The sequence below is a fragment of the Xiphias gladius genome, chromosome 20 (genome assembly GCF_016859285.1).
Source record: "Xiphias gladius isolate SHS-SW01 ecotype Sanya breed wild chromosome 20, ASM1685928v1, whole genome shotgun sequence".
NCBI lineage: Eukaryota > Metazoa > Chordata > Actinopteri > Istiophoriformes > Xiphiidae > Xiphias > Xiphias gladius.
Window position 1 is genome coordinate 14,973,950 of NC_053419.1, and position 18,139 is coordinate 14,992,088.

The window sequence follows — 18,139 nt, forward strand, 5'->3', positions numbered from 1 at the left end:
ATCCATTCCATTAAATGGGCTTTTGCTGTAAAAGTGAAATTCTGTAAGGAGTAGGGCTGGTTTTTCTCCAAATCTACCAGTGCTTGTGCAGATACAATGCAAGAGTTTAAGTACAGTTATCAAAATAATGCTTTTTTCCAACAGATTACAAATCTGACTAGACAATTGATGCCAGCTTTCACTGTCACTGAAGTCACTACCCAGCCCTAATAAAGGAAACTTTGACATATAATAGTTGAACATGAGTAATTGGTTTTAGGAAGGACTGAGAGTCACTGAATTGTCTTTCTGTTTCCAGGTTGAACGAGCCCACCAGGTAGCCATGGTCCTGGATCCACAGCTCAAGCTGCGTTCAGTGCCGGCCTACCAGCATGAAGACATAATCTCCCGTGCATGCGAAATGGCTGCTGAATCCAGGGATGGAGGTATGACAGGTGGTGGAGGGTCAGGTGGTGACGAACGGGACACTGATGGCCCACCAACCCCTAAAATAAGCCGCATAGAGGGAGGTGGAAGCAATGGTGGCACCTCAAGGGGGACATCCTCATCTTGCACAGTGTCTGGTAATGATGAGAGTCAAAGCCAAGTTAGACAAGAGATTTTTCAATACCTGGCCGAGCCTCTTCTCCAAGGCACACCTGATCTCTTCCAGTACTGGAGCTCAGCAGTGGGCGAGAAGTTCCCCAGGCTTGCTCGCCTGGCACTGTGGCTCCTTGCTGTGCCGGCTGTGGGCATACGCGGTGAGTGTGTGACTGTGTGCGAGCAGAGCCTGGCTATGAAGAGGCGGCAGCAGGTAACCGCTGAAGAAATGAACAAACTCATTTTCCTTCGCTCTAACATGGGCTAGAAGAGAAACCCAACCAACCCTAATCAACCAAACTTTCACCTCCAGTGACTCAAGACTATTATTTATATACTGTAGGTTTAGACCAACTGTAAACTTCAATGTGTAAGGACATTAAATACTTCTTGAGACAGATATTTACAGGAAAGCTCACATTATATAGGTTGCAAACACCCATAAAACGGCATATTACAAATTTTATAAAGGAGAAAGGACTGTTCTAAAGTACTGTGGACAAAATGTAGGGGTGGAACGTTCTCTCTCAAAAGATTGTCCTGTTTGGTACGCCACCCTCGGTTTGGGATGCACATGTACGCAGGATGAGTTTCAGTCTTCTCTTGGCCAGTGATTTGAATTACTCCAGACTAGCGACTAAACTGCTACAAGGCTATATTGCTGTTATTCTCACTGGATGGCAACATTTTCAGGTAAAATCATCTTTCACTGCTTGAAACTACTGTCATAAACCTCTGGAAACAGTAAAGCTAGATTATCAAAGTTTTCAAAGAGGGATATAGCAGTAGATACCGTAGCTTATACAGTATGTTGTAGAAATATAATTTTCATTGGTGTAAAACAAAAACTCAAGTGGTGAATCTTCACTGCCATTGAACCTCTAATAATTAAGAGTACTGGGTTTATGATTTGCTGTTTTGTACCACTGAAAATGATATGTTTCAACATATTCAGCCATGAGAGATAGCTGAGAGCTAAATCATTATAGCTAATTTGATGGTTGCTTCAGTGGTCTCAAAATGTAGCTGCAGATCATTTGCATGCACTGCACTGCATGCATTTTTCATTCAGAAGAGTAAAAAAACAACTGATTAAACATTAATTTGGATATGATGCCTTCCTCCTTGTTTATGTTACAAATTGTAAGGAAAAGTCAACCAAATGTTTGTTTTCTTTTTAAAATTAAAGAAGTAAAACATTCTAAAGCGGTCTTATGCTGCTAGATATGCAAGTCAAACTGCTAGACTTGCACAAAAGGCCGGAATTATAAGGTTAACTCGAATAAACTTGAGTTTTCTTTACAAATATTTGTTAGGTACATGCACAAAGAGGGCAGCATTATATTAGAAGCTATTTGTGGTCAGCTTTTAGACTGATTTCATTCAGCCTTACTATACCTTAGCTGAATTGCACCAACAAGAAATTAAACAATATACTGAATAAGTAAATACTTGATGGTACAACCCAGCTCGCATGTCAGTAAATTTACAACAATAACATCTAGAGGCCATTTTGTCTGGCTTGATGATAGTTTCCAGTGCCGGTAATTCAGGAATGCCACATCTGTCAGCTCTGTGAAAAGACGCACCTTCAGCTGTGTCTATAAGTTGCATCAATACACCTTTTTTTTTTATTTTATTTATTTTTTTAAACATTGAGACATTTTGCCTGTGCATTGCCCTCAGATAAACAGCAGTAATGTTATTAGCCATCAGTTTGGTAAGCTTGTAGGCAAGGATTTAATTCATAGTTGCATAAATCCTTGTGTGGTTGCCCACTGTGTGTATGTGCATGTCTACATGTGTGTATTTGTTTGTTTTGAAAGCTCAATTAGAAAACGTTTCCACAGGGGAGTTATCATTATTATTTTATTTATTATTCTTTCCTCATTTATCATTCTAATATAAACATTGTCTTCCTTTTGTGAGCTACAAATTTCCATTTTTTTAAGGCAATAAGCTTTATCATGGGGCATAGTTTCTGACTTTCTCTATTAAAAATGACTGTTGTCATGATGCTCCTACAGTTTTATTATTAACAGTAAAGTATTTTCTCTTTGTGAAATCAACGAGATTTTCTCAGGAATGAGTGCACCCAAGCAGGCACAACCACTTTTTCCTCACTGAACCTAAAACACACCAAACTGTGACCTCAATGCCGAGGTATGTACTGAACCGTGACTTTTGTGAAACGTTCCACCCCAAATGCACTTAGTGCCATTTGCAACAAATGAGAAAAAAAAAAGGATCACTGAGGGTTTATTTCTTTCAGGACAAAACTAATTCTGCCAGTACATTCACTAAAGTCAACGCATGCATACTAATGAAGTCAAGTTATTTATTTTTTTATGGATTCTACAATACATTTACCTGAGCTAATACCTCCTAAAATGACTTGGATGAATGGAACTTATACTGTAAAATTTGTTTGTTGCCTATGGTACTAATCAGTCAAAAGCTAGTTTGTCATCTGTGTTTTTGGGCCTTAAGTCTCTTTCATGCGATCACCTTAAACCCTTCAGTCAGAGCCAACATCATGCCTTTATATTGCTGTTAAATGGCCTTTGTTTCACCATCTTTTCTAAAGCTTGTAGTTTTTTTGTTTTTTTTTCACTCCTGTAGACTCCAAGGGACTTATGGCTGATGGTTGTAAACAGTGTCCTCTAGTGGTCACATGTGGACCTTTTTTAATTTGTGGGCAACTGTGGTATTTGACAAGTGCTTTATTCCAATGTTCCCAGGTTTTTAAAAAGGTTGAACTAATTGAGCATGTATGCTTTTAGAGATATCTCTCAGTTCATAAAACAGGTCAGGAATAATTTAACCAATAATACACCCAAGCACAAGTATCCATTGTATAAACGTGTACTGAAATAACTCAGTAGTAGATTAGAAATCACATTTTCAGGTCCTCACAGGGGATGTACCAGAACAGGAAGATAAATCAGTACTGATGTTGTCATATAAGACTCTCATTTCCTAAAGGCTGCAGTACAGTTCAATGATTTGACGGCTCCACATGAATGAACAGGGAATGTCTCTTTCTTTTTTCTTCTTTTTTTTTTTTTTTTTGGCAGGAACTATATCAACTTCTCCTGATTTAAATGTTAATCACTTATAGTAACAACTAAAAATGTCCTCACGTTATCAACAGAATAAAATATTATCTGTCTTTGTCATGCTGCCCAGCCTTAGGCCGCAGTACAACTCAAGGTGCGGTCACATTACACTTTTGCCCAACAACTATTCTCCCAGCCACCCGTTGACAAATTTAAGCATCCATTTCCTGACCCTCCAGGGGTCAGAGTTCACAGTTCTCAACTTTGACCTTGCAGATGTGTTTGGTCGGCCAACAGAAACACTGATGCATTGTGCTTTGAAAGGGAGAAGTCACAGTTCTAATGCTGTGTCACAATCTTGATTTGTTCGATATCACACTAACAGACTACAAACTGCAACATCACGCACGCTCGCAGACTGTTGACAGTTTGTAATTGCGACGATCAATGTTTATTTATCACTCGCATTAGAGCCGTGATGTCATATCCTCTTTCGGGGCTTAGTGCGGAACAGTTTTGTCAAAAATAAGGATGATGTGACTGTGCCTTTAGATTGTAAGGGCACAGGAAGTAGGAACTTGGCGCACTGCACACGGGAAATGAAAGGGCATGTGGGCGAGCAGTCGACTGAAAAGCCAAGGACAGATCACAGTCTCACTAAAATTAGACTCTTTTTAGTCCACCTGAATACAGTTGTGTGGATTTTCATTCATATGATAAAATTTGTCAACTTTTCTTAGAAAAGCATGTCAGGTCTTAAATTATGTCAGCCAATCAATGATGAGTGGCTCTGCAATGCGAACAGTTTCACAGATACATAAGATGGTTTTTAATATACTGTAGCCCTCCTTACCTCCATAAACAGCTTTGATTTAGTGTTTTATAAATGTTTTTCTCTTCTTAATGTTTTTTTTTTAAGTCTCTCTTTTCACATTTAGGTTCAGAAAAGGAATTATTATTATGCCTGGGTTGATTTGGTTATCTACCTTTTTAACAACGTTGATCTGTTTTTGTTTTGTTTTTGCTGTTTTTGTAAGGCTTGGGGAGAATGGCTTGATTCAGTGTAACCCAGACATAGATCATTGCATTGTGATAATTTGCATTCCTGAAATCAATATGTATACTGCTGTTTTCAAACGGATTTATGTCACACATTTATATTTTGGTAGAAAAAAAGGAAATTGCTGTAAATTATATTTTAAATTTAATTTTTTAAGTACCAATCCAATGTTTTACCTCAGTACTCAGAAGGTAATGTTGTAATTTATTGATTGGAAATCAGTTGATCATAAAAAAATTAGCCTTGGTCAAAGAAATAGTCAAAATACTGTACATTGGTTTGCAGTTTTAGCAGTTATACTCGATTGAACCGATGAAGGGATTTTTCTTACAGTTTTTAAATAAGTATTTTAAATAGGATATGCTCTGGGACAAAATGCCATTGTTGACGTAATGATGTCAACTTAATTTTACTTAGAAGTAACATTGTTTTTGTTGATTAAATGAGAATTATATCTAAGATATGCATGCTTTTAATAAGAGTACTGATATATAAAGTTATAAGCCGGTGTTGCTCATCAGATCGATGTGAATCATGTTGGCTCTGAGTAGACGTTACCTTAAGACACTCATCAAGAGTTAGATAAGCGACCCCGGACTGAATTTTAACCTTTCAAGGTGGGAGTAGCGATGCTGATCATGGGTTGGTGTTAATGGACTGACATCATCCATTTTCAGAGGATGTATTATGTAAATACAAGACAACTGCTGTTTTTATGCCACAAGGGGGCGCCTTCATTTCAGAGATACAGTAGGGAGCACCAATAACATTATACCTCTTTTTTCTACAGTAGCATTTCAAAAGGTTTTGATATAATAGAAAACTCAAGTTAGATACTGTTATTAGAAAACTGAAATCAGCTGTAAGTTTTATTTTGTTTCAGGATTTTAACTTATTCAGATAAAAGTTCAATTGTAAAATATGGTATAAGGATGCTAACATGGAGATCTGTTTAACTATGGATTATAGTCTGTATTATCAATTCAGGTTAAGAAATTAGTGTTGCTTTCATCCTATTTTACAGGCATTTCTTCCTTTTATACTCTGCTAAAATGCAAAAAATGTGTTTGATTCTATTCATTTTGTCTTTTTTATCGCACTTTGGCAGCAGATTCCTGTGTAGATTCAGATCTGAGTTATCTTATTAGTAAGCCTAATTTATACTTTTGTAGCAACACTATTTTTATATAATGGCAAAGAAAGGGTTCAGTGTCTTTTTTGTTTTTGTTTTTCCTGTGTCATATATGGCAGCGCTGTTAAATGTTTCTTGAATACATTACCCACTGTAGTATGTGATGTGTGAATAAACTCCAAATCTGTATCAAACTGTTGTGCACATGCCGTACATGTACGAATTGTAGCTGTATGCGCATGTGTGTGTGTGTGTGTGTGTGTGTGTTGAGAAAGGGAGGATGTTGAAAAACCCGGAAAGTATTCTAATGCCGTGAAGTCCAGTTTATCCCTGTTAAAGTGTTTATTCAAGGGTTTAGAGTAAGACTGAAGCTAAAAAGCTTTATGTTACCTCTGCCCTGCATTTTGGTTGAAGGTTGTTTCTTCTTCAATCAAGGGGTGAAGTGAAATGTTAAAAAAAACCCTTCTTCAATAGTTATGTATCATGAGAACTTGATAAGATTCTCGACTACCTTCCTTTAAAATTAGGCTGGTTGCTTATTTTCAGTACGAATGAGGACTCCCATTTAGAGAGAAATAAAGCAAGAGATTTCCACAGTGGCTGAGAGGGAGAGACGGAGGGCCTCAAACACATGTAGAGGGGGGAAGAGGCCTTATATAAGGGCAGAGCGATTGAAGACACACACACGGGGAGTGAATATACAGAGGCTGCTTAGAGGTGCGTGCAAGGGTTCCCAAGGGGGCTACGGATAGGGCAAAAGAGCGAGGGAGCGAGACAGAAAGAGGGAAAGAGCGAGCAAGTGTTCATCACAGCCCGCTGTCTTTCTTCCTCCTCTTGCACCCGGGTCAGTCAGCCCCCAAGGTGCAGCAGTCTGCAGCCATGCAGAAACACCCGCACTCCTGTCTCCTCCACTGCTCCCAACACAAGGGCTGCCTACCAAAGCTTAATTTGCAGCACATGCGTCCAAGTTTGCCTCCCCCACTCTTCCTAAACTGCCCCACCAACCCGCTCTCCCACCCCACACTCACACTCACACACACACACACACACACACACACTCTCACACTCACACTAACACTCACACACACACACACACACACACACACACAACAACAACCTCCTCCCTTCCTCCACACCCTATTGCTAAAGGTGACGTTTTTCCACAAGCTATTACTACATTGAGATGCCAAGTTTGTTTTTGCGTATGGCACAGAGTGTTTGCGAGCCGGCCCTCGTTTTCAGTCATTTAGGAAACCAAAATGTGGGGAAAACAACCCACCCACTGGACAATTGCTTCCGTTTCGTTCTGGGTTACAGATCAGTACAGTTGCAGATCAGCTCTTTCACAGAGAAAATAAGGAGTACGTGGGGCTGCTTTGCAGTCAGTATAAATGCACACAGATCATAAAAGCAGAAAATTTAGATTGTTTCTATTTTTCCCCAATTGTTCAAGTTCTAAAATTATGGATTTGGACTGACTGCATTGAGACTGTGATTGATGCAGCAGCAGCAGCTGAATATAAAGGGGTTTCCCTCTGTGTACCAATATGTGAACACTAGATGGCAGTATCTGGCTACAATAAAAGCATCACCACTGCAATGTAATGCTATCAAGTACAGCAACACTACAAACTACAGACCTCAGCAATGACCAAACATTGGAGAAAACAACGAAAATCGAAAATTAAGTTAGTCTGGATTACATTAGATTCCCCAGGTTTTATCGTGTTCACCACTATTATGGAGACCAGTAGCCCAGGTTAGGATGTACAGAGAGGACAGTTTCTCTGCCTCCAGAACATGGGAGACCAAGATGTTTTGGGACAAGCTGAAACTTTCAAACACAGCCAGTCATCCGGCCAATAATCCCAAACAGTTTTTGCTTTAATTTTGGCTTCGTTGTCTGTTTTTATAGAGTTGTAAAGTATATTCACTAAACATATATGGCGAGGAGTCTGTTGTATGAGAAACTTATACTCCCAAGTATGTGTAGTTTGCAGAGAACTGGAGGATTTGCATTTTTGTGGACAGTGAGAGGAATCCAGGACACCTGAGGAAATCGCGACAGCAGGAAAACAGGTAAACACTATAAAAAGTGGACAGTGAGTCAAGTTGATAGCCAAGACTCATTGAGCTACTATGCAGTGCTGTACCCACACAATTTACTCTTAACCTCCCTTCATGTTCAGCCTTTGCACTTCTACACTCACAAATTTTTTGTCAGTGTTCAGGTTTAACTTTTTCCACACTGAGTTGAATTGAAATAAAACGTCAACCTCTGAAGCTGATTGTTTTTGCTTTACGCAGTAAGACAGATGTAGCCACCCAACATTTACAGAAACAGAGAAAGTTCTGTAGACTTCCCTTTGCCCTTGGCTGTTACACAACTAAAAGAAAGGCATCCAGGTTTCGTTTTCCAGGCCCAAAGCAGGCGGTGGCATGCTGCTTTGCACCCACCTCTGGCATTGACAAGGTTGGCACCTTCACCCCTGCCCAACCAATGGCCGTCACAGCTGTCCTGACTCGTCCGCTCAGTGAGCATTGGAGGGACAGGGAAGGACAGGCGGAAGGAAGTGTTCTCATTCTCCTCTCCTCGTCCTGTATGGAGGACCTGGTGGCACCAGCACTGTAGTTTCTCCTGCTCAGCAGGTGCTGACTTTTATCAGTAGTGACATGAATGTACAGAACTGCCAGGGCACATCCACATAGTTGCTGTCAGGTGTCGTTCCTGCTAACACTCCACCTAGCCCCTGACCTCACAGGCACCCAGTGTGCCTGTCTGTTCGCCTGCCTGCTCTGCTCCCTCTGCACACCTGCGCAGGCACACTTCTATACACATGCACGCACATCACGCACTGACTCGGGTTAAAGTCTTTTCCCACAGTAGGCCAAAAAGACTGCGTTTGTGGCTTCTCATGCCCACCTCAGGGTTGCTGGTTTCTACGCAAAGTCACGGAGGTGCAGTATAATAACTACACATTGATTCCTTCACTGGCACAAACGATGAGCATCCAGGTGCTTGTTTTTGACTCCCCATGTGTACACGGCCACAGGTGCTGGCAAATTCCACCCTGAAACAAAGAGCACACAGTCTGTGAAGCTTATGATGAGGAATTTCACTGCTTATTACAGTAGGCAGAGCAGCATTTTAATATTTCATATCTAAGTCAGAGTTATGAGATGACACTGAAGTGTGAGAATATGATGTTTGACTCTTGGCTTGAGGAAGGCAAGTGTGGTCACTGTATAAAAGGAGGTCAAGGTTAAATTTGCTCTGTGGATATAAATAGCCCTTCAGTGATGTCCCCCTGATCTCACCGTTATTACTTATTAATCGTTGCCATGATCTGGGAAGCACATCCCACCTCACCATGCAGTTTCAGACAGCTGGAGACAATGACAAGAGAAGGACAAATATCTAGACCCTTACAATGAAGCCCATATATTTTGGGGGGGTAGTGAAACAGGCCTATGTTTTTGTGTGAAGACGTCATTGACCTTTTGTTAAACTGCCATATTCAGGATTGCTGACGCTAGTCTTTACAGCCATTGTTATTGCCAGGGTATATCCGTGCTTGTGTTCCCGACATGACTCTGCCTTTTGTTAAGTTTTTTTTTTTTTCACTTACATAATTTCTCTATTCCACAATTAATTTTCACCAAGAGAACCTGAGGCTTGACAAGTAACATTGTACATACCAAGAAAATTGTGTTGTTTGGCTGGAAAATATTCCAAATGTCAGAAATTGAAAAAAATCAACTCCTCTGTCTTGGCTCATTATACGATCTGTTCCTTCTGTTGCTGGTTTTTTGCTCCTCTGTTTTGTCCCTTCTCTATAGTGTCTGCACAGTCTTCAGCTGCTCAGTCAGTCCACCTTTACTGCACCTTTCAAACTTCTTTCCCTGTAAGTGAGTTGTTAGACACAATCCCTTGGGCTGTGTTGAGAGCTCACTAAGCTAAAACATATACCATGTACTTGTAACATTGTGAATTTAGATCCAGTTCATGACCTGTTTGTTCTTCCATTTTCTCTCTCTCTTTTCTCTTTCAGCAACTTGTCCCACACTGCATGCTTATTTCAAAACTGAAATCATTTTAATCCAGTGGACCCCTTTATAGGTGCTAGTAGGTAGATTTTTCTGCGTGTGCGTGTGCGTGTGTGCGTATATGTGTGTGTGTGTGTGTGTGTGTGTGTGTGTGTATTATTTTTTTTTTTTTCTAAACCTTTGGACAGAGCCGGGCTAGCTGTTTCCCCCTGCTTCCAGTCTTTATGCTAAGCTAAACTAACTGTCTCCTAGCTCCAGCTTCACATTGAGGAAACTGGCATGACGGTGGTATCAATCTTGTCCTCCAACTCTTGCTCAGAAAATGAATATGTGTACCTCCCAAAATGTCCAACTATTCATTTTACTGCCTGCGATATTTGAACTTGTGGGATTTTATGATTCACAATTTGTTCATCACTGTGGTATTAAACAATGGTGATCTGCCTGTGTCACTTCTTTTTATTTAAAAAAAATAAAATTCCTGAAACATGAATGAATCAGGAAAAAAAAAAAATCATTTTTTTCCCTTCCCTTTCCTTTTTCTGTTTTTTTTTGTGTGCGTGTTTTGTTTTGCTGGGGGTTGGAAGGGGATGGAATCGGTTGATGACTTTACACTATTTTAATGAAATGTAATTGAGGCATTGTTCTGCCTAATTTGAGAGCATTCAAATTGTGTTATTAACCTTTTAAATCTGTTTTATTGCTGCATGTCATGGCTGTGCTGTTAGGATATTGCCCTTAGTTTTAAAGGAATGATCTTTCTACCACAGAACAGCCCAGGCTAGCTCGCTCTTTATGCTTGGCTCTTAGCCAACTAATGTCATGCGAGGCGTTGCTCTGGAACTGAGGTAAAGAAAGCATATTTTTAATGATTTAGCATTGAGTGCCTTTCTATTCTATATTCCATCATCTCATTTCCATGATTTGTAACTACTTGGTAGCTGTAATTATTCCTTAGGGAGAATAATTCCTTGGCACAGAAGCAGACATTCAATTGAAAATACACACCGGGCAATTTTAATTTGAGAGGATACTGAAAAATGACCCATTTATTAAGCCTGTTTGAAAATCAAAGCTAATGGATCATTTAAATTTTCTTAACTCTAAAAAGAAATGAGGAGAGATTGTTTGTGTCTTGTAATTTGGATACATTAAATTAGATGATTTATAATTAAATGGAAGTATGCTTTTATAATCGAAAAGCTTAATTGATTTTGTTTGTAAAAAGCCGGGTTTTTCCACTGTAGTGATTTGAGATGAATGTGCACTTCCACAAATATTGACGTTTTTTTAAAAGTATTGCTACCACTTAAGAAGGCCGAGTTGGCAGAGCACATATGTGTGTTTGTGTTATTGCCATAAGGAACTGATCACTATGCAGCCAGAGATGTAAATCTCCCACAAGGTGTCTTAGATCTGGAGTAAACACAGAGGGACCCAAGGGCATTACAGGTGCATCATGATGACGCACACCACTCATCAATGTCCTAGTCCTTGACAATGTCATTCTAAACTGAGAGAAAAAAGAAGCTTCTGGGATCTGTTCAGCGAGGCAGGCTTGTTTACATTCTCCCTTTTCTTACTCTTCCTAATTCTTTCTGGCATTCTTTTTCCTCTCACTCCTTTGTTTGGATGGAGGCTGGTATCTTATTGGTGGAAACGAAAAGACAAGTTGATTGATCAGGCCAGGGGGTATTGATCAAGCTGATCCTCTGCCATGACCCTTGACCTTCTGATTGACAGCAGCCCTTATAATGAGGCCTCAGAACAGAGACCGTGGGATAGGGGGTTTTTGGAAGGGCATCTGTGGGGAAAAAAGAAACCAAAAGGGATGGGTAGCGTGCACACACACACACACACACAGCCCGGCTCAATCAACTTGGTGCCATTGTTACATTGCAGTGCCCTCAATAACCCCAATTTGCATAATCGGCTTTTGCATTGTTTGGCCTAGACACATTAAGGTACGGCATTGCAAATCAGCACGTGCCCATTGTTTGCTCATCTCGATGTAGTTTTATGCATTGTTTACTTATGCTGCAGCATGTGTTTTTCAGCTTACAGACTTTAGCATCGCAATAAACGCATTATGTTTCCTTTTCCAGCCAGACTAAAATATACGTTACATCTTGTGCGACGTCAATGTGTCTACAAAAAGCACAACGACGTGTACGTACTCCATAAAGCATCTTGATTATTTGCGACATACCCAAAGAGCATAAGGTATTTATTTTAATGTTATGGGTGTCGAGAACAAGGAGGAAAGTCGGGACAGGAGAAACGCTGCATTCCATGATTACCACATTCACGCTAACACGCAAAGTGTTCTCGCCAGTATGCACATTGTATGCACCCATGCGTCGGCTCCCACCTGCTCTGTGTGGCTCTTCCCGTTTCTGCTTACAGGTAAAAACACACCCCCATCAACCATGTACAATCAGTTCAAATGCAGTCATATAGATAAACACTGGTGTGCAAGCATGCACACTCATACACACATACAGCACAGAGCTCTGACACACGTGCCACTTTGTGAATCCAGTGCTTTATGGGCATTTTGCACATAGTTTTTCTTTTATTTGTCAGGTGAGTGTAAATATTGCCCTGTCAGTGAAACACGCAGCCTCAAAGATGTTGGGCAATGATGCTTGGTTGCATTAAGAAAGGGAAAACTCTAATAGGTATGAAGCTTTGAGATGTATATACAATGGTTACTTGAGAGAATGTTGACTTTGCTAACAGGCACTTGAGTTGGGCTCGTCCAACATTTGGCAGCCCTTGATTTAGTTTTGGTCAGTCTTACATCTACAGCTCAGGAGCACATATAGAGATTCATATTTTGTCTTTCTGTTTAAAACTGTTTCCCTTTTGTTTTTCATTGTACTTTAAAACGGTTGGTGTTTGTGACGCGGAGACCCCCTGACCTCCATACTGCGGGTATTTTGTTTGGGTTAAACAACTGGTGCTGAGCCAAGCTCTGCTGCAGCATTTTTCACAATGCATTTCATTTGATCCATTGTTAATTAAACAATTTTGGTTACAGCAGTGTTAAAGTTACAATAAGTTACTCTGTATTGATTGGTCATGTTTGAATGTAAAAAGCCAAATTCTGTGGTTAAATCATCAGGGGTTGCAAATTTTCATGCATATCAGAGGGGAAAAAATTATTTTCCTTTCTGCACAATTAACTGCAATTTTCCCATGGTATCATGTTCCCTAATTAGCCTAAATCAGGCCTGTGTAGGCCTCTACTTGACTGTATAGTAGGTGTTGAAAGGACTTGAGGTTGATTTTAGACTATCCAAATGTCAAAAGGGGTTACATATACGATAAATATGAACTTTTATGGGTGTTTTTTACAATTTAAATATACAGTTTATTCTATCTGGGAAAGATATTGCAAGTAAAGGAAGGAGGGTTTGAGTTGTAGTTCAGTCAGTTCAATGCGTGAATGTAATGCTGAAAAATCAGTTGTGACAAACTGGCAATGGCTGTTGTATGAATTTTGTCTTTTCACTCGTCAAATCTTTCAAGAAATTGTTTCTTTCCTTATTCCTTTCTTTGAAAGCATTCAGTTTCAGCCATCGTTTGGTGAACTGGAGGCCTGTGCCAAATTGTTGTCAGTCCTGGGGGCTTGATGCCTCAACCTGGTTAATACCACTGCAGAAACCACTCTACTTTGTGTTTTTTATGGACAAGCGTCACTGCAACTGTATTTCAAGTAGGCCGGCTAATGAGCTTTTTAACCATCTCCATATGGACGTGCTCTAACGTCTAGACGGAGGGGCAGTAGTGGTGGTGGCAAGCAGTGGTGTGCTGACTGTGCCGTACTCTGCACCCCTGCACATATAATTCTTGCCCACAAGCAGTAGAGTTAAACGAAGGGCAAGCCTTAGTTGCCATTGGAGACCCATAATAGGTTATTGTTTACCACACAGCTCACAACAGCGGCTAAAATCCAGGATGTGAAGATGATGAGGAACACACTGCTCATGCACATTTGCATATGTAGACGATGGAGTGATGTTCAGAATGGCTCTGTATTTCCTGAAGTGTCCAACTGAAATATTTAGTTTTTACTTTTGGGAGTTAGACCCAATATTCATGTTAAACTATTTCATATATCTTTGTACTTTTTTTAAAACAAATGATCGGCTAAAAGAGTCTCAAGAGTTCAGAGATATCAGCATGACAAGAGAAAATTCCGTGTTAAGTTATTGTCCTGACTGGTCGATATTATGTAGCCGTTGGACTTCAGCTGGAGTGGCAACAAGCTTACGTACATCTTACTTAGTGAATTTCTATTTGTATTGTCACGTCATGTGTCTGGAAACCATGTGTCGGTGCAGACCTAGAAGTTATTGTTTTAAAATGCATACGTGGATAAGTTTGTGTTGCAGTTTGCATGGGAAAATTGAGCTTTTGAGAACAATGATGAGTGATTTTTGTGTGATAAAGCTTTCAAAAACATGATCAACGCACTTCCATTTGGTTACAACAGTGAGAGACCAACTTTCTGCGGCCCCCAACTCTCTTACGCCTTTATCTACTTCATATAAGCACAGAGGTCTGACAACAGAAAAAGCGAGACACACCACCAGAGAAAAAGAACTTGGGGTTTTTAGTGGTTTTTTTGGCAATGTAGAATGGACAGCTAATAATAAGACAATGATACAAAAATGCAAAAGTAGATGGAAGACATTTGAGAAGTGAACCGCATTTTCAGATGTATAAATGCTGTTTTGTCTTAGTTGTGCTGAAAACCAGAGTTGATCAAGAAACTATAACATGGAATGGATGTGACTCCTTACTAACTTATTTCTGCATAAGTATGCATAAAATGATCACATATACTGTACGTCACCTTGGTTAACCTTCATGAGCTGTTATATAACTGAATCAAATGCGTTGAGATTAAGCGTACAACCATTCGAGCTTATCATCTTTTTCGCCACACGATGCCAACAGTTAACTTCAGTGTTGTGTAGGGTTATGGGAGGCAGTATGCACATTGAAGTTATGCATGATGACTTGAAACTACCAAGCAATATTGACAGGGTTTGGTATGTTTTTGTGTCATAAAATGTTTTGTCAGTTTTTTTTTCTTTTGTTCACCCCAAACTGTTTTAGCTAGCAACCGGGAGTTGTACTTTGACAGCAAAAAATCTGCCTTAAAGGTGCAGATAAGTAGACAGATGTAGTCGGAGTATAGAAAGACAGGATTCTCTGAGGTATGAAAAGCTAGAGGCAGAGATACAACATAGTCACATCCTGCCTTCCTCTTACTTTCTGTTGCTCTACAGCTCGAAGCGATGACTAATAAATGATGTAGCACTTGGAAAAAGGGAAGATAAAGGAGCAGACTGGAGAATTGGGGGGGGGGTAGCATGTAAATAAATATATTTATATATATATAAAAAACACCACTATGTAATACATTATAGCATAGTAATAAAAATGCACTTAAGAGAGATGATCAAATTGCAGATATAAAACTAGGACACAAAACCATGTGCTTGACTTAACTTCTCCCTGTTCTCTGTGATCCAGAATGATCTACTATCTGACATAATAATTAAATTTGCTGTAATGAATTCATGTAAATAAAACAGTAGACTTCATTAATTCAAATGAAATAAGACTGAATAATTGAAATTTCACTTTTCATCAACAAAATATGACACACACATCCTGGCATACCAGGAACCTATCTGCCTACTCTCTGCCCTGGATGTTAATTTATGTCCCGTTCTGCCAATACTCTGATTATGTTTTGATTATCAAACCGTAACACAATAGCAGTCTCTATTTTCAGCGTCCATGTACACTGTAGTATGCCACTGTTCAGCTGAACTGGCTGCCCTTCCATGCTAAGCGCATATAAATGACAGCTGTCATAAGCATTAGAAAAGATTAAACCCGATTTAAGGGAATGTATACATTTTCTGTAATCTTTGCGATATTCTGTTTAAAAGTAACAAACAACACCTCCATCTCAGTTCGCACATCTCTTATTGGGAAGTGCTTTCTTTTTATCCCAAACTGCCTGCACGCCAGTTTTTCATGGAATCACTGAAAATTCAACCAAGTGTAATTTTGTAGGTAGCACGGGATTATACTCTTAAAGGCTTTAATGGGTATTCTGTAACGCCATTATATTTAGAAAGGGCTACCGCCTTACAAGGTTCGGCCCACTATTGTGGAATCCTATTGTCACTGCAGCTTTGCATAACCGTTTTTATTTTCCTTTTACATCTCTGAACCATTCAGAATTTCCCCATTTTCACTGTAAAACCTAATCAGCATTATTCTTTAATGTTAACATTGTTGACGCTCTAGTGCTCATATTCGTCTCCAAATCAGCCACACAAAAAAAAAAGAAAAAAAAAAGGAGGCAACAGCATTTAGGTTTGCACTTTAGAAGAGCCACAGTCACAGATTAATCTGGGCGCATTAATGGATTATAGGACAATGTTTTTTTTCCTATTTGACTTGCTGGTCCACAGTCACTCGGATGACGTAGTGGGATTATTGTACAACACTGCAACCGCTTTTCTCTAAACAGAAGTGATCGGGAGACAGCAATGGCTGTATCACCATAGGAGCACAGTGGAGCTAGAGCTATGGTTTGATGATACCTATGATCTACATGCCGTCAGAGAAAGTTAATATACTTTCTTTTCTTAACGCCTCATAATCGATGAAAACCAAATCCAAAGAGCCATTAAACACGCATATTTTTGCGCTGTTCTTCTGTTGAATTTTGACTCGCTGAGCCCAGTGTCCATGGCACATGTTCATATTTTACCCATCTCACCAAGCTGTTGCTTGCCCAGATGTAATCTCCTTGGAACAAAAGTGAGTGGCAAGAGGGGAAAAAACGAGCCAAATATATGCATGCATTCAGATACTGATTGAGGATAATCCTAACAGTGTCACTTACTGTTACAACTCTTTATCCTCTACTTAACTGCAGTTTAGTACATTGGGTTTCATTTTACAATTAAGGATAGATGTTTGGATTCGACATTAGAGACTGGGAGTCTCTTGCATTTTAAATTAAGATGAACAACTTTAAGTTATAAGATAATTATCAAATTCAGTCACTCCTCTACATGTCTTTTATGCACGGCCTGTTTTTTTTTCTGATTTGACATGACAAACAGGTTCGTGTTTGTTGACCCCTGGCTGATCATAACATCATGCCCCTGTGAAAGCGACGTGGCGGGTTCCTACTTTATGGACTGAGATTTTGCCGTGGGATTTGCAGAATTGCACAAGGGACTCTGTGACATGAACCATCACAGATCACTGGGTTAAGATGGGATGTTGTCTTCCTGGACCATTAAATCCAGGAAAGACTGGGACTCAGCCTGTTTTGAAAGGGAGCGATATCGTGATGCTCTTTTACAGGCAAATGGCAGAGCCAGGGACGCTCACAGTTTGAACTTTGTGCATGTTGATTGGTCCATGCCCTGAAGGGTTGGATGGCGGGTGCAAGACTATACTAAAACAATTCAACTCAATCTCCTTGCATAACAGAGGGATGGTGACTGACCTTTATGTGAGCATGTTTCAGAGGTTTTTCTGTCCTTCCAGTCTGTACATAGTGTACCAACCTGGGAGGATGCTGACTGTAAGACATGAGGTCATCTATTCTATCTTCAGCACTCATGTTCCTTTACAGAGAGAGAAAGTGATAGTCTGATTTTAGGTGAAGAAGTGAAGAATGTAATTACAGGTCTGGAGAAGTCTTTCACCTTCTGTCATGATACTTTGGCACCTTGGCGGGGTTGCATTTTCATTGTCTGTCAGTGACAACCTCTGATATCAGGTTCATTTTATGAAAATCCGCTTGCAGTACATTGCAACACTAAATTCAGTTCAATTCTGCGAGCCAGTGGTATTTTGCTGACTGAAAAAAAATACAGGTCTGTTGAAAAGGAAAAGTTTGCAGTTTACAACAATTTGTGCATCAAAAGCATGCGGTCTAGTGAGAATCGTGACTCTTCTGAGACCAGCACCCAAACAAAAACTCTCCCAAATAGATGGAAGCGCTGCCGCACAACCAAATCTGAAAGGAGAATTTCTTAACAGCCTGTCGCGTGAAGGTTTGGAGGCACAACGTTATCCATTGTCTCCCTTGACAAGATCTAAATTTGCGGTCGATGTGAAACCTGTGCTCCCAGCAACTTTCAAGGTCAAACACCTTTCAGTATGTCATTTCCCCCCGCTCACAACACAAAAGGAAATATGTGGCCT

General features: G+C 40.0%; 1 protein-coding gene across 14 annotated transcripts in view; it reads left to right on the forward strand.

Annotated features, from left to right (window-relative positions):
• znf618 (zinc finger protein 618) overlaps positions 1-3,613 on the forward strand; it is a 36,991-nt gene extending 33,378 nt beyond the window's left edge. For all 14 annotated transcript variants that reach the window (XM_040157560.1, XM_040157568.1, XM_040157559.1 and 11 more), the window contains one exon: positions 299-3,613. In XM_040157560.1, the coding sequence (XP_040013494.1) occupies positions 299-847 (549 nt within the window). In that variant the 3' untranslated portion in view covers positions 848-3,613. The remainder of the gene's footprint in view (positions 1-298) is intronic.
• The last annotated feature ends 14,526 nt before the right edge of the window (positions 3,614-18,139 follow it).